Raw genomic sequence first — 23,448 nt, forward strand, 5'->3', positions numbered from 1 at the left:
CCTTTTGACCATCACCCTCCTCCCTCTCGTATAGCTGATTTTCCTGGGCTGCCAAGCAAAGATAGACTTGGAGAAGATTAAAATAGCACTAATAAATTGTGCCAAGAACATTTCTGCAGCAATTTTCAGAGGGATGCGTAGGTATATTTTGTAGCTTATGAGGAAATTAATATGGAAACACTTTGCAGTGGAAGTCATGCAGTAATCGACTGAAACAGTTCTCTCACTGAAATAATGAGCTTATGCAGAAGAGAATCAGTGGATTTGTGAATTTGGCCAGCACGTTGACTTTGATAACTAAGTAAATGGTAGAAAACAAATATCATGGCTGGCAGTGAATGGCATCACCTGGAGAAGTGGTCACTTGCAGGAGGCCAGTGATAGAGCTCAAGAACACTGCACACTAAGCACAAAGCACACTAAACACCCTTTCTATGTTGGGGGCTTTTTGTAGAGTTTGAAGGGACTTTACTTTCAATCCATGCAGTTGCAAAGTTCTCTTTATCCTGGACAAGTTTTTCAATGTAGGTAGTGCTTTAAAACCAGCTGGTGTCCCGGGTTAAATTTTCTTGGCTGATGGCTGGCACCTTTCAACCCAAATCAGCTTATCTCAAGGTACCCTTCTGTGCTGACTGCCCTGACTAGCCACCTTGTTCTTCTGTGTTGAGGGAGCATGCATGATTGTTCACATGGTGAGTGTTCACGCTTCAGGATACTATACAAGTCAGGCAGGGGCCTGGGCCTCAACAGGAATGGCAGCCAGTGAGGTGAACGTATCAAAGTCAATGGACTAGTAAAAATGGTACAGAGCCACGCCTCCATGGAACTGGGCATCTGTAGTGAACCAAGAATAAAAATACCAGACCTAAAGGCATCTTGGATTGGACAGGGAACAAACCAAGTGCAAACTGGTCCAACTGCCACCCTAGTGGCACGGTGCCACGGAAAGTGATCTTTAAATTGACTCCACTCTTTCTCCAAAAGCCGCAACCACCATGTGCAGCCACATAACAGATTGGCGAGTTAAGCATTTTGGTGTTTCACTTAAAATTGTTCACTATTCTGGCAGCCTGGCCATGGCATCTTATGTAGGGATGGGTGGGAGAGCATGGTAACAGAACCGACAAAAGAAAAGCAGCAAGCATTTATGAACTATCCACAGCATCACATGGAGTATAAGCCTACCCATGGAATTTTGAGGTGAACAAATTTGGCTGTATTGCAGAAATATGTTTATGGTATCCTAGCTGATTTGAACAGCGCAAAAGCAATTTTACATACTTATGGCAAGAGGAGGACAAAATTAGAGAATTATTTAATCATTTGTAGATATTGAAAGGAAACAAAACTACAAACCACAGGTTGTGTGACACAATATCTGCTTTCTGCATTCTGTGCTGTGTCATGTGTGCAGGAACCTCAGCTGATATGCAGGATGCCCATGAATGGCCTGTCCCCACTATAGCACTTGCTCTGAAGAGCACTGTCTTACAACACTGCTATCTGAAAATAATCTTCACTCCAAACTATTCTTGTCCTTTAACTTACAACGTGAAACGGGTTATAATGCATCAAACTGCTTGCTCCCACCCAGGCAATTTGTCTCTTAAGCAGAGGATAACATTTTAAGCTAGGATTTCTTCTCCTGATGGCCAACCATAGAGTTTCACTGGAAACTGGATTCATGTGGGCATCTGACAAAAGACAGAATTGGACTCTTGTGAAGCCAATATGAAGCGCTTCGTATGAAGGCCGATCACTTGGGTGAGATACTGGAGGGTGCTCTCAGCCTGTGGAACTATATCCCAGCAAGTTGTCAGTGGCCTCAAGAGAGGAGAGAAGAAAGCCAGAAGAGATTGTTTTTTTGAATGAAGACATTTTGACCTTCAGGTAGTTAATCCTCATTTAGTCCCTCTGACAACAACCATTTAGTAATGAATTGGTTCATAAATATCAGATAATCTCGACACACCCAAATTGGAAGTGTGCCAATGCCAAATATAATCATGAAAGTTGGGGTTGATTGTCATCAATGCTATGGGAAAGTACTTACTGCCGCCATCTTATGTTTCAAAGCTTTCAATGACATCAGACATTCTCATGAATGAAAGAATGCAGTATCACCTTATTGAGTCATCCCCACACCCTGTGTTTTTAATGCTATGTTATTAGCAACCAACAGTCTATTGAAATCCAATTGCTCTTGCATTACAAACTTTGGAAAATCAATTAACATGTACTAATAGTCAAGTACAGTAAGCGTCGTCTTATCTGCCACTTTATCAACCCAAATTTCTGACTAACAGGAAATTCTGATATTCCAGAATACAAATGATCACTTTACCAACAAGAACAATTTAGATGTTTATCCAGAAATTGCATCTGTATATAGTGTATCATTTTACAGGTTATGTTGTCATATACTGATGAAAATGAGAAGTATAAAGAATTTTGCTTGTTACTACCAGAGTACATGCATATTAGTTCATGCTACAAGTATTGTACTGTATTCCATTGGTAAACTCTGTTAACCAGTATTATTAACTGGCACGACCCAATCCCCGTGCATGCAGGTTAATGAAGATTTTACTCTCATCGATTTGGATCAGCTTGTCATTCTCTTTTCTGTACACAAGCCATTGGGACTCGAGCATATAAACGCAGTTGATGTTTCACTGCAGTACTGAAGGAGTGTTTCATTACTGAAGGTGCCATTTTTCGAATCATATCTCAATTGAGTCCTTGTCAGTCTGTTCTGATTCCGAAGATGGAGGATCCTATAGCAGTATTGAAAATAGAGTAAAGATTTTTTTCCTCCATCCTGGTGAATATTCTTCCCTTGATCAACAGCTCTGGCTATTCACCTTTATTAATGCTAACTGAAATTAAGGGTAATTATATCTAAACTATGAAAGTTGAGAAAAGAAGCATTATACCAATTCAAATTGACTTGATGGCATTGGTGGGCAAATGCATCAGGTGATGCTGGGGCACACAAAGCAGGTGTCTGGGTTCCATTTTTGCTCAAATGTTTGGGTGGTACAATTGAATGCAACACCCCTTAGCCAAGGGAAAAGTGGGAATTCACACAAGGCAACTGACAACAGGCAAGGTTAATATTGAAAAATGCTTTTTGACAGACAAGACCGTCCCCACCTAACCTTTCCTGGACCGGCAGTGCAGAGTTTTACTCTGCATCTAGCCTGCTCTTCTGTAATGCCTTGATACTGGATACATATGCTATACAATTCTATAGGGCTGATCTTGCTTCAGCACAAAAGTGCATCAAAATCAATAAAGTGGCCATTATTTTAGGTGTTGTATATCTCTCATGTTCTTCAGGTTGTTGGGACAAGACTTCAACTGGTCTTTCCTGTTGCCCAAATTTAATTCATTTTTTCCAATTAAGGGGCAATTTAGCATGGCAATCCACTTACCCAGAACATCTTTGGGTTGTGGGGGCGAAACCCACACAAATACGGGGAGAATGTGCAAACTCCACACGGACAGTGACCCAGAGCCGATTTCGAACCTGGGACCTCGGCGCTGTGAGGTAGCAGTGCTAACCACTGGGCCATCGTGCTGCACTCCCAAATAGAATTCAGCTCGAGTGTCGCAATTCAGGAATTATAAACTGCAAGTGATGCCTGCTGGCAGGATGTTGATTTCAGTGGAAAACATATCGCTATTTCTTTGAAAGCTTAGCAAATATCCACATATTATCAAATTAGTTTTGAAACACTAAAACTCACAACTCCTCTCAAATGCAAAGATCAGTTTTTTTTAAAACGTCATCAGATCTAGTTCTCCAAGTTCACTTTGAACAAATGGCATCAAAGTTAGGAGACAGCAATTAGATGATAATCTAACGCCGTAAAACTCCTGTGAATTGCAGCTGAATAACTGGAATTATATACAGTTGCCAGTGGAAACCAGAAACAGAATCAATGCTTAGCTCTGGATTCTTTGGTCACCTTTTTGGTAATTGCAGGATTTGACAAATTATTTTTATTTCTGTTCAACTTCATAAAGGACTCCAGCTGAGATGCTGTGAGCTATAGGTTTCACTTGTTGTGGTGTGCACTTCGCCGATTGTCTGGTGTGTTTTTTCCTCTTCTGTGGGCAAGAGCACTCATCTGTGCAGAGTTCTTCTTGTGGCTTGGTTATTCTACTAAAGTTCCCCATCCCATTGTCATTAATTTGAACCCCTCGCCTGAACTTGATGCTCTAGTTTGCATACTTGTTTTTCCAGTGATCTGAAGGTAGTTTGTTTTTGCTTAACAATTACATTGGGAGCAAGCCATTTAGTCACTCAATTAGGGGAATTAACTGACCTCAAAGCCTGGCAAGACCTCATTTTAAAATGATCATCCTTATTTAGATTCTTTCATGGCCTCCTCCTAACCACCTCCTGCCCTACAGTCCTCCGAGATCTCTGCATTCCTCAAATTCTGCCCTTCTGTACAATCCCCGATTTCATCTCTCCCCCACTGGCAGCTGTACCTTCAGCTGCTTAGGCCTCACACGCTGGAATTTCCTCCCAAAATCCCTATCGTTCTCACCAGCTTTAAGACGTCCCTCAAAACCTATGGCTCGGATTAGGCTTTTGGTCATCAGTCCAGTTACTTCCTTATGTGGCTCCCTGTTAAATTGTTTGATAACTCGCTTGTGAAGCACCTTAGGACATTTTAGCATGTTGAAAGGTGCTTTCTAAATGCCAGCTGTTGTATACCATAGCTGATCTGTCACTTAACCAGGTTTACCCACCTTTGGGTCCATACCTCTCAATACCCTCATTTAACAAAATTCTCAGCTACCATTCAACAAGATCATAGCTGATCTGTGACCTAACTTCATATGCCCACCATTGCCCAATATTCCTTAATGCCGTTGATTAATAGAAATGCATTAGTCTTGGATTTAAAATTAATCGATCAAGGTTCCTCTATCATTTGTAGAAGATTTCCAAATTTTGCATCCTTTGCATATAGATAGAACATAGAACAGTACAGCACAGAACAGGCCCTTCGGCCCTCGATGTTGTGCCGAGCAATGATCACCCTACTCAAACCCACATATCCACCCTATACCCGTAACCCAATCCCCCACCCCCCCTTAACCTTACTTTTTAGGACACTACGGGCAATTTAGCATGGCCAATCCACCTAACCTGCACATCTTTGGACTGTGGGAGGAAACCAGAGCACCCGGAGGAAACCCACGCACACACGGGGAGGACATGCAGACTCCACACAGACAGTGACCCAGCCGGGAATCGAACCTGGGACCCTGGAGCTGTGAAGCATTTATGCTAACCACCATGCTACCGTGCTGCCCAGATCTAGTCCAGAACAGACAGAACTATGTCTCTTGGTCTTAGATTCCACAAAAAGCAGAAATAAGTTTGATCTACCCCATTAGTTTCTCTCAATATCTTGAAATGTTTGACCAAATTACCCCTTAACCATCAAAATTCCAGTGAATACTGCCCTAGTTCATATAGTCGTTCATAATTTGAACCTTGGGAGTCCTGCTTTCACTCCCAGGCTCTCCCTCCATGATGAATAAATCCTTCCAAAGGTGTGGTGCACAGAACTGTTCACAGAACCCCCAAGTACTGTTCAACCAGGACTTTCTACAGCTAAAGCAAGACTTCTTTCCCCTTCATTCCAATTCTCTAGATATTAAGGCCAACATTCCATTATCCTTTTAATGAATTTCTGTCCTGTTCATGGCATTTTAAAGATCTACATACTTGGACCCTCAAGTCCCATTTAGAGCTCCACTATTCCAAGCTTTACACCATATTGAAAGGTCTCAGATCTATCTGTGGTGTCGACACACTTGCCCAAAGTGAAGTCCATTTGTTACAGTTTTGCCTAATCACTTCATCTATTAATAGATTTATGCTTCCACCTACACTGCCTACAATGCTGTCCATCTTTCCATCATTAAGAAACTTGGATATGTAGCTCACTATTCCATCATTTAAGTTGTCAATAAATGCATTCAATGGTTGAAGCTTCAAAACAATTCCCTGTGGGACGCCACTCATCAAATCCTACCAATTAAAATTACATAAGAAATAGGAGTGGTAGGTCATTCAGCCCAATGAGCCTGCAACCCCATTAGTAAGATGATGGCTCCACTCTTACATCAACTTCACTTTCCCATCCAATCTCCATCAATTCCCTTAATGGGGCTGGTTTAGCTCACTGGGCTAAATCGCTGGCTTTTAAAGCAGACCAAGCAGGCCAGCAGCACGGTTCGATTCCCGTACCAGCCTCCCCGGACAGGCGCCGGAATGTGGCGGCTAGGGGCTTTTCACAGTAACTTCATTGAAGCCTGCTCGTGACAATAAGCGATTTTCATTTCATTTTAATGTCCAAAAATCTATTGATCTCAGCCTTCAATCTACTTATTGAGGAAGCAATTAGAGACCTGTGGTGTGGAAACTTCCAAAGATTCACAACCCTCAGTAGAAAATTTCTCCATCATCTCAATCGTAAAAACTGTGAAGTCACTTATTCTGAGACGATTACTCCTAGTTCCAGCAGGGGGAAAAGCAATCAATTATCTACCCTGTCAAGCCCTAAGAATGTTGTCCTTGCAATCGCTACAGCTGAAAGGAGGCCATTCACCCCATTGAGTGTCTTCTGACCCTCCGCAAGAGCACCCAACCTCAGCCCACTCCCCCCACCCTATCCCCGTAAGTCCTTCTAACCTGCATATCTTTGGACCTGTTTCAAGAGATCACTTCTCCTTCTAAGCTGCAGAGGATATTTGCCCATGGGACAGCCATCTGATGCAATGAATCAAGGTGGTGAATTTCTGTTGCACCCCTCTTGAGGCCAGTATTCTCCTTCCTTAGGTCAAGAGACCTTAATTGCACTCAATACCGCCAGGTGTGGTCTCAGCAAAGTCTTATACAATTGTGCAGGCCTTCCTTACCCTTATACTCCAATCCCCTTCAGGTCTTTACCTTCGCTTACTAAACCTGCATGCGAATCTCCGGTGATTCACATATAAATTCCTCTGAACAGCAACTAGAGGCTGCAGCAAGATATACACCACTACCTGCCCATTATCTGTATTCCGTCTCCAGCTGTTTAGCAAATTTTCTAACTAGGTCAATAATTTTCCCTCAATTCTATCTTTTTCAACTTTAGAACTTCAGAAGAATTTTATCAAATGTCTTCTGCTTGTCCATATAAATAATATCCATGTACATTCCACTCTGTCCAATATCTCAATCACCTTTCCAAAACAATCAGGTTTGTCAGGCATGGCCTACACTTTACAAATCTAATCAGTTGAAAGTTTCAATGTGTTCAGTCTTAAGTTACAGACAATACGAACTTCCGACAACTGATGTTCACTAACTAGCCTGGAATTCAGTTTCCTTCTCTCGCCTTTCTTAATTTGTACAATGTTCCAACCTAAAGGAACAGTTCCTGAATTGTGAGAATTTTGGAAGATTAGAGAATCTGTAATTTTCTCACTTACTTCCTTCAAAATCCTGAGATGGAAACCATTTGGACCTGGGAGTTTTGTGACTTCTCAATAGGCTTTTATTTTCTTCGATATTGTTAATTGGCTTACATTAATTTTGGTGAGACCCTGCCCCGATTCTATATCAGTTTCCCCGAAGAGGAAGTGAAAATATTTCTAGATCTGTTGAATCATTTCAATAGATTGTAAAATGTAAAATTGCTCCATCTGAGGCTCAGGTTTCATCCCTAATCTCTTTTTGGATACAAACAATTGGCTTCTGCACTCTTGCTTAAGAAAAATCATTGAGATTCCCATTCCTGATCACTATTTTGCTGCGAGTCAGGTTCTTCTGTGATGACCTGTTCCAATTCAGTCCCGCAGACTCAAGTTACCCACAGAACTCATTCAGCACAACTCACTGTACACAAAGACGAGGGACTGAGCTGGGGTGGAGGGTGGGTGTGCATTCCTCCAGAGTACAAGATTTATTTACTTCATTTAAGGAAAATAAAGGAGTTGGAGCATTTTCTTCCCCCCCCCCCCAATCATTTTATGTACCTCCAACAGTCACTTCCAAAGCTCTGATTGGCTTCTTCGGTATTGCTGGCTGTTCAAAGGGCAAGGACAGCTAGGCGCTGATTCATATGAAGAAAGCTTAGATCTATTTGCTCTTGGCTCAGCTTCCTGAGGAATCTGATCAGAAGTTTGACTTCATATTTTCACTTTTATACTGAGCAAAGGTTGCAGCAAAATGTCATCCAACCCAGATGTATAGTTTGTTTTCATTTGTGACTGTGTTGTACTGGAAGCTTCGATTAGTTGAAAAGTAGAATTTGCTAAGTCTGGCTGTTTGAGCTGTTCACTTTTTAAAAATACTGTACATGAAAGTGGAACTTTGTTGGGGTTTGCATCCCATTGAAACCCAGTCCCTGCCAATTTCATCACCCCACCCATGCACACCTTTGGACTGCAATTCCAGCCAGCTCCTCAAGAAGTTAAAGTGAGGGGGAAAGTCTGAGGACCATTTAGAAGCAAAATGTATGAGACTGACCTCTTCCAAGTGAGAAGAGGTCAGTCTCATACATTATTGCCTATTTTTGGAGAGAGGTTGGAGAGAGGTGGGAAAGAGATGGAAATTAACTTTTCTTTGTCAGTCCTGATGGTCTGTAAGGGTGTCAGGTCTGGCTTAGTTCTATGGTTCTGAGTGCATGTCCCAAACCCTCAAATACTTGACGACATCATCTAGATTTATACAGATCAGTACCAGATTGCACATCATGGAACCTTGCTATGGACAAACTGGATGCCACATTTCCTGCCTGACAACAGCATCTACACTTCATTGGCTGCAAAGTGCTTTTGGACACCTTGTTGTTATGAAAAGGTGCGTTACAAATTCATGTTTGCTTTCTTCTTCTTGGTTAATGCAGTGTTTAGGGGATGGATAGATGAGACTAGATGTGTTACCCCTCTTTATGCTTTGGCAGGATACAGAAATCTGCTAAAGATCATTTTCATTTGGTTCAGCTGGTGTAATAACAGCAGAAAGAGATGACTTATGAAGGTAGATACCAAGCCATCTTATTGCATTCCTGCTAGTTGCACGATTTATAGAATTCAATATGAGTCAACGGGTCAATGATCCTCACTTGTTAACAACAGGGTAATCAGTCTCAATTTTCACAACATGAGACAAGACCAAGCAGGCACTCCTTGAACATTGTATCAGCCAGGTATCACCTGAAAGATTTTACCTTCTGTACACACAGGTTCTTCAAGTGAGATTATCCACTCTACACTGAAGGCATTAGATTTGATTACAAACTTTGGGAAAGAAGACAGTAGCCACTACAGCAGGATTGCAAATGTGACTATTGAAGACTTTAAAGAGAGGGCGTTAAAGTGCACAAAACTCAATTGGAGATGTTAAATCAGCAATGCATATGATACTGCAAGGATGTCTGATACTACTGAGTCTATCGATACGCCACCTATTTGTGGATCATAGAATTCTTGCAGTGCAAGAGACAGCCATTCGGCCAACCGAGTCTGCATTGACCCCTGGACAGAGCACCCTACCCAAGCCCACGCCTCTACCCTATCCCCATAACCCCATCTAATCGTTTGGACATTAAAAGGCAATTTATCATGGCCAATCCACTTCACCTGCACATCTTTGAACTGTGGGAGGAAATTGGAGCAACTGGAGGAAACCCACGCAGATATAGTAACTTAGAAATAGGAGTAAGAGGAGGCCATTCAGCCCTTCGAGACTGCTGGAGAGGGGAGAACGTGCAAACGCCACACAGACAGTCACCTAAGGCCAGAATTGAACCTGGGACCCTGAGCTCTGAGGTAACAGTGCTAACCACTGTGCCGCCCATTAATTTGCTTGAATTACAGCTAAGATGTCCAACAGAAGGAATATGTGTTTCGCTATTCTATGAACGGCAGATCTAGTGTCTGGTGCTATTGGGATTTCATTCAATCTCAAAATGTATGCCAATAGTTCTAGGGCCACTTCCTCTGCACGAGACATCCGTACTAACTAGTTATACAATAAAACCAAGAGTTTGAAGAGTGTGTGCACTGACACAGTCGTCAACATTTTACAGGTCTAACGTCTTAACAGCCTCAACTGCAGCAGTTACAGTATAGCAATCATCATTAACCCATTCAGAATTAGGTCATAAAGTAAAGTAAAGAGATTAACTTTTCAGTGTAAGCCACCTACTCTTCAAACTTTCGGCATGTGAGCAGTTGCTATCAAAAACATATGTTTGCAAGTATATCACTTTCCACAAAGTTTGAACTTTCAATTCTTCCAATATACGTTCACTGCCATAGATAACACAATGTTATCTTGCTGGCTTTCATACCTAAATCAATTATTCAGGTTTTTGCACCAAAACTGAAACAAAAAAAGGTGAAGTGGGATGGTTTCCCAGTTAGAGCGAGGAAAGGGTAGGGGAAATCTCCTCGTCTTTGGACAAGAAAAAAACCCTGTCCACTCACCCTCCTCCTCCTCAACATTATTTAGCACAGTGACAGACCTTCAATTTTAAACACCAATGCCTCCATAATATGAAACTACCTCACTTGCGCCAAACACAGGAAGTCACAAGCTACACCTTTTACACACAAAGTCTGTAACGCACAGATTAATCAGATAAACATAAACCAGTGCTTAGATCAGCATAAATGCCGGAACGCAGCATAGCTTGTTTGGCACCATCTGGCTTCTTGTGTTCTGAAGGATGGGGGAAGAGAATGTAGCAGGATATCAGCATCTCGCAAGTAATGAAAGGCATTTGTGGAAAATAACGCATTGCTTGTTTTCTCAAATGCAAGTTAAGAAAATCTCCGTTAGTAAAACTATCTGTGCTCTCACAATAGTTTAGCTGCTGATGGCTTCCAGAAATACTAGCAATTCGCCAACTCAAAAAGAAAGAAAGAAGTTACTGATTCTTGCCCTTCCTGTCCTGACCGAGGTGTGCTGAGTCTAGTAGCAATGTATATATTGCTAGTCCCGCTAATATCAGAGGAAAGACTTTGGTACACTTTCCCATGTGCGCAGAGTTAGCTGTTCTAAGCTGGCCTAACGATTTCTACATTACAATTGGTGTCAACACATCCATGACAGGATGGGAATTTTTAGAATCAGTAACCCTTGCTTTTTCATGTCAACCAGTTGTAGCTATTTCTGGAAGACATCACCACTCTTTATGCCTGATGAGGAATACATTCTCTCTCTCCATAGGCATACAAATAAGGTCAGAAAACAGGCGCAGGCAGGATAGCAAGAACCCCCATCCACAAACAACTGAAGCTCAAGTCATTAGTTGGTCAATAACAACCCAACTGTGTTCTGAATCCTTACCAAACAGCCAGCAACTACCAGCAACCTTGCCAAGCAGAATGCATAACCTCAGCTTAAGGTGTAAAACTGCTCTGCATCAGTGACTGACCACAGTACAGACCCAGAAAACACTCCAGTTTATTCACATTGCCCAGAGATCAAGTAATGCTTTGGCAGCACAGTGGCTAGCACTGCTGTCTCACAGCTCCAGGGACCCGGATTCAATTCCTGGCTTGGGTCACTGTCTGTGCAGTGCCTGCACATTCTCCTCGTGTCTGCGTGGGTTTTTTCCAGGTGCTCCGGTTCCCTCCCACAAGTCCCAAAAGATGTGCTTGTCAGGTGAATTGGTCAGTGTACCTGAACAGGTGCCAGAATGTGGCGACTAGAGGATTTTCACAGTAACTTCATTGCGGTGTTAATGTAAACCTACACGTGACACTAATAAAGATTGTTCTTATTTTCAGCATTACCTCTCTACAGCTTCAGAGCTTTCTTGTCATCTATATCCAGGTCAGTTATACAGTGGTGTACGCCATTCACAAAGGACTCTTTAATGCGCCAGTGTGCTATCTTCCATTTCTCAAATGGTCAAAGTTTCTTAGGGAGGGATTGCAAGCGTGGCTAATCAGGGACGGTATTGCACTGAAATACCATGCGAACAAGGACCAGATTGGGATATTGGATCCTCACATCTAGGCAGATAAACAAGACTAGAATTAGTTGGATTGAAAGGTCACTGTCTAACCTTGTGCACTTTCCAGCAACACGCACCCCCACCCCAAACAACCGGCAAGAACCATCTCCAATTCACATCCCTTATGTTGATGGGCTCAGTGATTATTTCGATTTAATATCCCAGTACCATCATCATCGTGATGGGTACCAACTGGAAAAAAAAAAATCGGAAAGGGCAACAAAAAGAACAGGGTTTAAAAATTAAAAGGTTCAATATCACCCAAAGGCAGGGTCTGACAATTATTTTAAGAGCCAGCTGAAAAGGTTCATCTGCAACTGAAGAAAAAGTGTCATCTCCCTTTCCAGCAAGAGAACCGTATCTAAATCGCAACTGGAAATTTCGGAAAAGGGAGACAACTGCCTATGCACGTGAGTCTCTGGACTCGATGCTTTCTTTTCAGATTTTCTGCTTTAAAGTTTTGAAGTTCAAAGCTTATTACTCAGTACATGGATAGCAAGTTCCAACACCCACCTACTGCTCTATTGCAATTTAATACATGACTGCCTGAGGAATTCCACACAAGATGCCTTCTCCTACGGTTGCCTTTAGAAGCAGTTTTAAAGCATAAAAACAAGAAACAAAGTGACTAACGGATGTAAAGTGTTATGATTTTTGCAGCTAGTCTATGTGGGCAGTACGGTAGCACAAGTGGATAGTACTGTGGCTTCACAGCACCAGGGTCCCAGGTTCAATTCCCCGCTGGGTCACTGTCTGCGCGGAGTCTGCACGTTCGCCCAGTGTCTGCGTGGGTTTCCTCTGGGTGCTCCGGTTTCCTCCCACAGTCCAAAGACGTGCAGGTTAGGTGGACTGGCCATGATAAATTACCCGTAGTGACCAAAAACATTAGGAGGGGTTATTGGGTTACGGGGATCGGGTTGAAGCGAGAGCTTAAGTAGGTTGGTGCAGACTCGATGGGCCAAATGGCCTCCTCCAGCACTGTATGTTCTATGAAGGAAGCAGGATTTTTAAAAAAAAAAATTTTTTTTTTTTAAAAAAGAGTACAATATTATGTTTTTTCCAATCAAGGGGCAATTTAGTGTGGCCAATCCACCTAACCTGCACATCTTTGGGTTGTGGGGGTGAAATCCACGCAGGCACGGAGACAATGTGCAAACTCCACACGGACAGTGACCAAGGGCCGGGATTAGAATCAGTAACCCGGGTCCTCAGCGCCATAGTCCCAATGCTAACCACTGTGCCACGGTGCTGCCCAGGAACCAGGCTGTAGCAAGAACACAATGTTGGTCACCCAAGACCAGAAATTATGATTGAGATTAGATTGAATAAAGAGGTCAATGCAGACAATACTATTCCCTTCCCCATACAAGAATGAGAAGTGTAGTCTGCAGCTTTCATCATGTCCCGGCCTGTGCAAGGTACAAAAGTAAAGGTGTAAAATAATTTAAAAACTTGCCCATTACTTGTCAGCTATTGCATGCTCAGCATCCGGACTCCCCAAAGCCTGTCCACCATCTGCAACGTACAAGTCAGGAGGGCGACAAAATACTCTCCACTTGCCTGGATGAGTAGAGCTCCAATACTCAAGAAGCCCGACACCATCCAGGACAATGCAGCCCACTTGATCAGCACTCCATCTAACATAATAAACATTCCTGCAAGTTCCCCTCCCCTCCAATCCTGACTTGGGACTACATCACAGTTCCTGAACGGTCACTGAATCACAATCCTGGAACTCCCTTCCCAACAGCATTGTGAGCGTTCATACATCACGTGGATTGCTGCAGTTCACCACCACCTTGAATTAGGGATGACTGCTGGCCTAACCAGTGACGCCAACATTCCACGAACAGATACAAAAAATTTTATTTCAATCGCTGGATAAATTCTGCAACTCAAAAAGGAAATTATTAAGCCATGCTCACCAAGAAAACTAGGACAACACCGCCTGTTGACTGGTCTTCCATGAAGAGGCAGCACATTTATTAACAAAGAAAATCCCCTACCCTAATTTTCAAGCACAGCTTACATTGAAGTCTGGGGCCTAATTCTACAGATTTTTCCCACATTGTACTTTAACCACATACATTGTTGGGGATGGAGGGGTTAAGAACGAGGCAACAATTGTGCCACACGACTGGACAACACTTGACAAAACTAACCAGCGGCACAATGGAAAAGAGATCTCAGTTTTGTCCCTCCTGTCAGCCACCCAGCATGCCTCACCTTGGCACCACCACTAGCATGCTAGATGCTGTATACCAGCTTTGTGCCAGTTGAAGAGTGGCATCAGTGGATATGCATTGCAAGATTGTGCCTGAGCGTGGCTACTCTCTGCGAGCTCTCTCTCCCAGATCCTCTTCTTCCATCTCTTATAACTGTACTAACCATTTAAAATTTAATTCCAGCACTAAAACGTATCTCTAATCTTTCTCTTATGTTCCCTTGCAGGGCTGAAGATCCGCTGACGCACATGGGCCGGCCCGCATGACCCGTCCCGGAAGGACTCTTCAACGACCCGACCCCGCTCACTTGAGCGCCCGACCCGGCAAACTACTGAGAGTCGTGAACACAGCCCAATCCATCACGCAAAACCGTCTCCCATCCATCGACTCGGTCTACACCTCCTGCAGCTTTGGGAAAGCGTGCAGCATAATCAAAGATCCTTCCCACCCAGGTTATTCTCTCTTCCAACCTCTTCCATTGGACAGGGGATACAAATATCTGACATAACGCACTAACAGCCTCTTCCCCGCTGTTACCAGACTCCTGAATGATCCTCTTATGGACTGAACTGATCTCTTCACGTATCTTTTCCACTGAGTAGTACTACACTCTGTATGCTTCACCTGCTGCCTGTGTCTATGTATTTATATTGTGTACTTATATATGTCCTATGGTTTTTTTTGTTACATGTATAGAACGATCTGTTTAGACTATACGCAGAACAATACTTTTCACTGTACCTCAGTACACAAGACAATAAATCAAATCAATCGTCTAGGTTGCCATCCCACTCCACGTATTTCTTTGTACCTCAAAACCATGGAACTCCCTGCCTTTCTCTTTGCTTTCTCTTACACCTACTGGGCTTTTAAGCCTGAAGCTGGACATCATCAAATCACGACTTCCCTATTAATTTCTTTGCAGTTCTTAATTTAATATATATTTGATTCCAAACACAATCAGATACCAACAGCGAATAACACCTCAAAATAAACATGCTGCACAGAATTTGTCAATTTTCCTTCCTTAACACCCCCAACCCCAACGTTCCCGCCCCCACTGGTGACAAACAAGTCCTCAAACAAGGACAGAAAAGGCCTCCACTGCGAGTAAAAATCACTCTTCTGACCCCTTAAGGGCGATCTTTATCTTTTCCAGCCTTAAAAATCATACAGATCCCTCAACCACACCGTGACCCCCCACCATCTCACCTTCTCAGCATTTGCAACAGGTTTGGGAGCCTGTCACCCCACCCCCTCCTCTTTTCCCTCCCCTCTCTGCAAAAAGGCACAACTAATTTTCGGCATCTTGCCTGCCCAAACAAATTCAGAAATCAATTCATCCACCCTCTGGAAAAACACCTTGTGGAAGAATATTTTAAACGATTGAAAGATAAATAAAAACCTTGCCAACACATTCATTTGCATGATCTGCACCCTCCCTGCCAGCTATAGTGGCAAGGCATTCCGCCTCTTCATATCCCCTTTTATCTCCTCTACTAGACCGGTCAGATTCCATTTACACATAGGTGCCCAGTTATGAGTCACCCGAATTCCCAAATACTGAAACCTCATCCTGACCACCTTGAATGGCAAGGCACCAAGATTCATACTTCTTCACCCCTGGGCATTCACCTTTTTCCCCACATTCAATTTATATCCAGAAAATGCCCCAGATTTCCCTAGCAGGTTCATTATTCTCCCCATAGTCTCCAGTGGATTAGCAACATACAACAATAAATCATCAGCATACAACAACATCCTGTGCTCTCTCGTCCCCTCACAATCTCCTGCCACTCATTTGGAGTGCAATCACCAAAGGCTCAATAGCCAACACGAACAATAACGGAGTCCCCCCTATACAACCTCAAATACCCCAAATTCATACATTTGTCCTCACACTCACCGCAGGGGTTGCATGTAACCTTACCCATGCAATGAACGTTGGCCCAAACCTCCTAAGAATCTCGAGCAAGTACTGCCACACAACCCGATCAAAGGCCACCTCCACATCTATTGATATGATCACCTCTTAGGCACTCCACTATGTGGAGATGCGGCGTTGGACTGAGGTGAACACAGTAAGATGTCTGGGACAACGCTGACTTTATTGAGAAGTTGTTAGTGTCCATTCCTGACTTGGATTCCCATCAGTTGATCATTGGGGGGGGGGGGGGGGGGAGAGATTTGAATTATGTATTGGACCCTGTTGTGGAGAGGTCTAGGCCCAAGTTGATGGCTAGGTCAGGGATGGTAAGGGAGTTGTGGGTCCACCTCTGGCACTCCACTCCACGACAGGGTCATAACCACATTGAATAATATCCTGGATACAACAGCCACCCCTTAACAAACCCAGTCTGATCCTCAGAGACCACATCCGGAACACACCCCTCCAGCTTAATCAAAACGGGGCGGTTTCTGCAGCCATGTTCTGGGAGGCACTGAAGGCGATAGTTCGGGAGGATAACCTTTAAGGCCTATTGGGGTAAAGTTGAGAGGGGGGAAGAGGCAGAGGTTGTTGGAAGTTATTGTATTCATGGATCATAGGTATTCGGTGGCCCCGACTAGGGAGCTGTTGGCAGAAAGGAAGAAATGGCAGGGGCAGTTTGATTAGCTGACAATGGGGAAGGTGTTGAGCCAGCTTCTCCAGTTAAGAGGAGTTCAGTAGGAGTATGGGGAGAAGGCTAGTCGCCTGCGAGCCCACCAGCTGAGGTGGCAGGCAGCAGCACGGGAAATTGAGCGGGGGGGGGGGGGCTATATAGATATGAGCCACGGGGGAGGAGGCAGATAGGGGGCATTTTCTGGATGGGTTGGTGTTTCCGGATGTGGAAGATGAGAAGCAACAGGTATTGGAGGCAGAGTGTGGGGTCGATGCAATCGGGGAAGGCACTGGGACCGGTAGGCTTTCTGGTTGAATTTTGTAAGCCGGTTTTGGTGGAGTTGACACGTCTTTTGAGTCGTTGGTGAGGGGGAGTTGCTAACTACGTTGGCACAGGCTTCTATCTCTTTGATCCCAAAGAAAAACATGGATCAGATGGGACGTACAGGGCCATCTTTTCATTGAATATGGATGTGAAGGTATTGGCCAAGCTGTTGGCGAAGCGGTCACCACATATGCTGCCTTTTTACTGAGCAGGATCGGAAACCTCCCTCGACTTAGAATCAAACCTAGAGTCAAAAGTCTGCCCCAACCATCCCCTCATTAACTGCATCTAATCCGTTGGTCGTAGATGCGTCTCCTGAAGGCAAACCACACCTGCCCGCAAAACTCTTCATGTGCGCAAATGCCAGAGATCGTTTCATCGGACCATTTAACCCGCACACATTCTACGTTACAATCCTCACGTTTCCGACTTCCCCCTCTGCTAACGTCCGCCCATCCTCACCTTATCAAACCGGCATATTCCTGTGAGGAGGAAGGATAAGTACGGAAAATTTCGGGATAACGAGAGATATTGTAGGCCTCGTCAAAAAGAGAGAGGCATTCGTCAGGGCTAGAAGGTTGGGAACAGACGAAGCCTGTGTGAAATATAAGGAATGTAGGAAGGAACATGAGCAAGGATTCAGGAGGGCTAAAAGGGGTCACGAAAAGTCATTGGCAAATAGGATTAAGGAAATGCCTAGGCTTTTTACACGTACATAAAAAGCAAGAGGGAAGGCAGGGAAGGGGTTGGTCCACTGAAGGACAGGTGAGGGAATCTATGTGTAGAGCCAAAGGAAATGCGCGAGGAACTAAATGAATACTTTGCATCAGTATTCACCAAAGAGAAGGAATTGGTGGATGTTGTGTCTGGAGAAGGGTATGTAGATAGCCTGGGTCACATTGAGATCCAAAAAGACGAGGTGTTAGGCGTCTTGAAAAATATTAATGTGGATAAGTCCTCAGGGTCTGATGGGATCAACCCCAGAATACTGAAGGAGGCAAGAGAGGAAATTGATGAGGCCTTAACAGAAATCTTTGTATCCTCACTGTCTTCAGGTGATGGCCCAGAGGACTGGAGAATAGCCAATTTTGTTCCTTTGTTTAAGAAGGGTAGCAAGGATAATCCAGGGAACTACAGGCCAGTCAGCTTTATGTCAGTGGTAGGGAAATTACTGGAGAGAATTCTTTGAGACAGGACCTACACTCATTTGGAAGCAAGTGGACATATTAGTGAGAGGCGGCACGGATTTGTGAAGGGGAGGTCGTATCTCACTAACTTGATAGTTTTTTGAGGAGGTCACAAAAATGACTGATGCAGGTTGTGCAATGGATGTTGTCTACATGGACTTCAGTAAGGCCTTTGACAAGGTCCCTCATGGCAGACTGGTACAAAAGGTGAAGTCACACGGGATCAGAGGTGAGCTGGCAAGATGGATACAGAACTGACTACGTCATTGAAGGCAGAGCGTAACAATGGAAGGGTGCTTTTCTGATTGGAGGGCTGTGACGAGTGGTGATCTGCAGGGTTCAGTGCTCGGACCTTTGCTGTTGATAGTATATATAAATGATTTGGAGGAAAATGTAACTGGTCTGATTAGTAAGTTTGCAAACGACACAAAGGTTGGTGGAATTGCTTTTAGCGATGAGGACTGTCAGAGGATACAGCAGGATTTAGATCGTTTGAAGACTTGGGCAGAGAGATGGCAGATGGAGTTTAATCAAGACAAATGTGAGGTACTGCATTTTGGAAGGTCTAATACAGGTAGGGAATATACAGTGAATGGTAGAACCCTCAAGAGTATTGACAGTCAGCGAGATCTAGGTGTACAGGTCCACAGGTCACTGAAAGGGGCAACACAGGTGGAGAAGGTAGTCAAGAAGGCATACGACATGCTTGCTTTCATTGGACGGGGCATTGAGTATAAAAATTGGCAAGTCTTGTTGCAGCTATATAGAACCTTAGTTAGGCTACACTTGGAGTATAGTGTTCAATTCTCATCGCCACACCAACAGAAGGATGTGGAGGCTTTAGAGGGTGCAGAAGAGATTTACCAGGATATTGCCTGGTATGGAGGGCATTAGCTATGAGGAGAGGTTGAATAAACTTGGAACGAAGGAGATTGAGGGGTGACCTGATAGAGGTCTACAAAATTATGAGGGCATAGACAGAGTGGATAGTCAGAGACTTTTTTTCCAGGGTAGAGGGGTCAATTAGTAGGGGGCATAGATTTAAGGTGTGAGAGGCAAGGTTGAGAGGAAATGTACGAGGCAAGTTTTTTTACACAGAGGGTAGTGGGTGCCTGGAACTCGCTGCCAGAGTATGTGGTGGAAGTAGGGATGATAGTGACGTTTAAGGGGCATCTTGACAAATACATGAATAGGATGGGAGTAGAGAGATACAGACCCCGGAAGTGTAGAAGATTTTAGTTTAGACGGGCAGCATGGTCGGCGCAGGCTTAGAGGGCCGAAGGGCCTGTTCCTGTGCTGTACTTTTCTTTGTTCTTTGATTGCTGGCATTGTTCTGCATCACAAACCAGCTGTCTAGCCCACTGAGCTAAACTAGCCTATTATCATTAAAAACTCTCATTACAGTACAGATATTACAAACAAAAACTGGCATGAACATAATAAGTTGTAAGCCATACAAAAGTACCAACATTAGCCTTCCCCCAATCCATGCTCCTCAACAAAGTCATTCACCTCCCCCGGTTCAAAAAGTAATGCTCCCTGTCCTTAAAAGTGACCCAAAGTTTGACCTGGTACAGCACCCCAAACTAAACCTTGCTTCAAAAGAGTGCTTTGTTGAACCTCGCTCGTCGCTTGGCCAGGTCAAGATCAATTGGATCAGAATGCCCTTCCAGCTGCAACCCCGGGTCTCCCTGGCCCACCTCAGAATCTTTTCCTTGCGCTAGAAGTTGTGCATACGCAAATCACCGCCCGAGACGGCTCCCCAACCTTCGGCCTCTATCTCGGTCTCAAGGACTGGTGGACACAATCCACCTCTGAGGCCTTTTCGAAGATCCTCTCCTCCACTAATTTCTCAAACATCCTCGTGACATAGCCCATGGCACCCGTTTCCTCTACTCCCTCCTGTAAACCATGATTCCCAAGTTCTGCTGCCTGGACCGATTCTCCTGGTCATCCATCCTCGCACACAGCACCCTGCAGGCTTCCCCCAACATCGCCATCTCCACCTCTAATGAAACAATCTAGTCAATACGGTCCGACACTGCCCTTTCCACCTCTTGGATCGTTGCACCTTGTGATTCCAAGCGCTTTATCACACGATCCAAAATAACGCGAAGAGGAGATACTGCTCCATTAATCACACTAGACCTGTCTCCCTGCATCTTTCGCTGTTGCCAAAATTCACCCTTAATAAAGTCCATTAACTTCTCCACAGACTGTGTGGCACACAACGATGGCCCTTCCCCCTCTGCAATTTTTTCCAATAGTGCCGCGCCACGAACATTCTCCAAATCCTGAGCTAGGGTTATCACCAACATTTGTCGGGTTTAACACCCCACCTATATTCCATTCTGGGGGAGAAACCACCCTCCTCTCACTCCACACTTTATTCACAAAGGTCACACATTAAATGGACAGAAAGGGCCAAAATCTACACCTCCAGGCAGGAACCGCCTCGTGGGCGATAGGTTAGATCATGGGCACGGAAGTTCAGTTTCTAATATTACTGCTGTTTTCATTTCACCACAGGCCTCAGCCAGTCATCTAGACTTCAAAACTGAAGTAGTGTAGAGCGAGTGGTTATTCATGAAGGCCCGGATTCTCAACTTTGCCCCTCGCCCGAGGGGTGGTGATCCTCAAGTTAAATCACCACCAGTCAGCTCTCCCCCTCAAAGAAGTAAACAACTTATGGTCATCTGGGACTGTGGTGACTTTACTACTTTACTTACATAGACTGACTAGGAGAAACAAAACTGGTGAAAGTTTATAAGAGTTACATGCGCCTGTGGTCACAATGCAATAGTGACCTGCTCTGTTCCCCATGTTGAACAGCATCCTTCCTCAACTAAAATGCTTGTTCAGTTCTGAAAGGATGCACTGAAGAAAATATGTAACACTACAAATACAGGCCAGGTACTGCCTGTAGCAGATTGTCAAGTTAGTACACCTACCTGGTATGAACCGGTACGGATTCCAGCAACCACCTTTGTTTGCATTCTCAGGCAGGGGCTGAAAGATCAAAGATGAAGGGAGATAGATCTCAGTATCTGTTACAATATAAAATAAATATAAATCAATATAAAATAAACGGGTATAATTCTAAAAGGGGCATATTTGTGCAAAAACCACTGAAGGTGGAAGGGCAGGTTGAGAGTGGGTAATAAAGCATACATTAGGGGTGTAGAGTACAAAGCAAGGAAGATATATCAAACTCGTATAAGGCACTAGTTCAGCCTCAATTGGAGTAAAGTGCCTATTTCCAGGCTCCACATTTTAGGAAGGATGTGAAGGCATTAGAGTGTGCAGGAAAGGTTCACAAAAACGTTCCTGGAATGAGAAACTGCAATTACCTAGATAGGTTGGAGAAATTGGGAATGTTCTCCTTGGGAGAAGAAAAGGTCGAGAGGAGATTTGGTAGAGGCAATCAAAATTATGAGTATAGATAGAGTAGACAGAGAAAGACTGTTTCCATTGGTGGAAGGATTTATTTTATATTTGGGGCAGCACGGTAGCATGGTGGTTAGCATAAATGCTTCACAGCTCCAGGATCCCAGGTTCGATTCCCAGCTGGGTCACTGTCTGTGCGGAGTCTGCACGTCCTCCCCGTGTGTGCGTGAGTTTCCTCCGGGTGCTCCGGTTTCCTCCCACAGTCCAAAGATGTGCGGGTTAGGTGGATTGGCCATGCTAAATTGCCCTTAGTGTCCTAAAAAATAAGGTTAATGGGGGGGGGGGGGGGGGTTGTTGGGTTACGGGTACAGGGTGGATACGTTGGCTTGAGTAGGGTGATCATTGTTCGGCACAACATCGAGGGCTGAAGGGCCTGTTCTGTGCTGTACTGTTCTATGTTCTATGATAGAGGACAAGCAGACACAACTTTAAGATGAATGGTAAAAGCAGCAAAAACCTTTTCCCACAGCGAGTGGTTAGGTTCTGGAACGTACTGCCTGAACAGTGGTGGAAGCAAGGCATTCAAAAGGGAATTGGAATGTACTCTGAAAAGGAAGAACGTGCAAGACTATAGAGATGGTAGGGGAATGGCACTTGCTGAATTGCTGCTTCTGACAACCAGTACAGACACCTCCTGTGCTGTAACTATTCTGCAACAAGGGAGTAGTAAAAGAGCTTTTTTTAAAAAGTTACTGGCTAGGAAGAAATAGTTTAACAACTAGCCAACAACTAATAGGCACCTTCTCCAAAATACAGAAATTAGCCTAGATAGGTTCTGGTGAGGACACAGATAAGGACAGTACATAGGGGTTGCGTGTGGTCGCCTAGCTTTTTTATTATATAAATTTAAAGTACACAATTAATTTATTTTCCCCAATTAAGGGCCAATTTAGCGTGGCCAATCCACCTACCTGCCTATCTCTGGGTTGTGGGCGAGACCCACACAGACAACGGGAGAATGTGCAAACTCCACATGAACAGTGACCCGAGCCTGATCGAACTTGGGTCCTCAGCGCCGTGAAGCAGCAGTACGAACCACTATGCTGCCCCTTTCTACACCCACCATGTGCCAAGAAAAAGAAACGCACTACCACATTCTTGTATTTTGAACTCAAAACTAATTTCTTTACATTAACCCCTCTGCTCCCTCCTTGATCCCCAAAAAGCTACACAATGCCTTGCAGGGGGCTTAGGTGTGGAACTGCAATTAATGGAGGATACATGTCATTTGAATAACAGAAACAACTTTAGCAAGCATGGAGTAGGCCATTCAACCCTTCGAGCCTGCTCCACCATTCATTATAATGATGGCTGATCCCGCCTTCCCCCCCCCATATCCCTTTAGCCCCAAGAGATATATATATATATATATCACACAACATTTTGGCCTCAACGACTTGGCAGTGAATTCCACAGTTCACCACTCTCCAAGTAATAAAATTTCTCCTCACCTCAGTCCTAAAAGGTTTACCCCATATCCTCAAACCGTGACCCCTAGTTCTGCACTCCCCCGCCATTAGGAACATTCTTTCTGAATCTACCCAGTCTAATCCTAGAATTTTGTAAATTGCGATGAGATCCCTTCTCACTCTTCTAAATGCCAATGAATATAATCCTA

The 23,448-nt window shown here is 44.1% G+C and overlaps 1 protein-coding gene across 5 annotated transcripts in view; it reads right to left on the reverse strand.

Annotated features, from left to right (window-relative positions):
- fam53c (family with sequence similarity 53 member C) overlaps positions 1-23,448 on the reverse strand; it is a 145,176-nt gene that overhangs the window by 59,550 nt on the left and 62,178 nt on the right. For 3 of the 5 annotated variants that reach the window (XM_038795348.1, XM_038795353.1, XM_038795349.1), the window contains exon 3: positions 21,335-21,392. The exons of 1 other annotated variant lie outside the window; for it this stretch is intronic. In XM_038795348.1, the coding sequence (XP_038651276.1) occupies positions 21,335-21,392 (58 nt within the window). Of the gene's footprint in view, positions 1-21,334; positions 21,431-23,448 lie in introns of all 5 variants that reach the window. One more of the 5 variants, XM_038795351.1, reaches the window with a different exon arrangement.

Source organism: Scyliorhinus canicula, chromosome 4 (assembly GCF_902713615.1).
Source record: "Scyliorhinus canicula chromosome 4, sScyCan1.1, whole genome shotgun sequence".
NCBI lineage: Eukaryota > Metazoa > Chordata > Chondrichthyes > Carcharhiniformes > Scyliorhinidae > Scyliorhinus > Scyliorhinus canicula.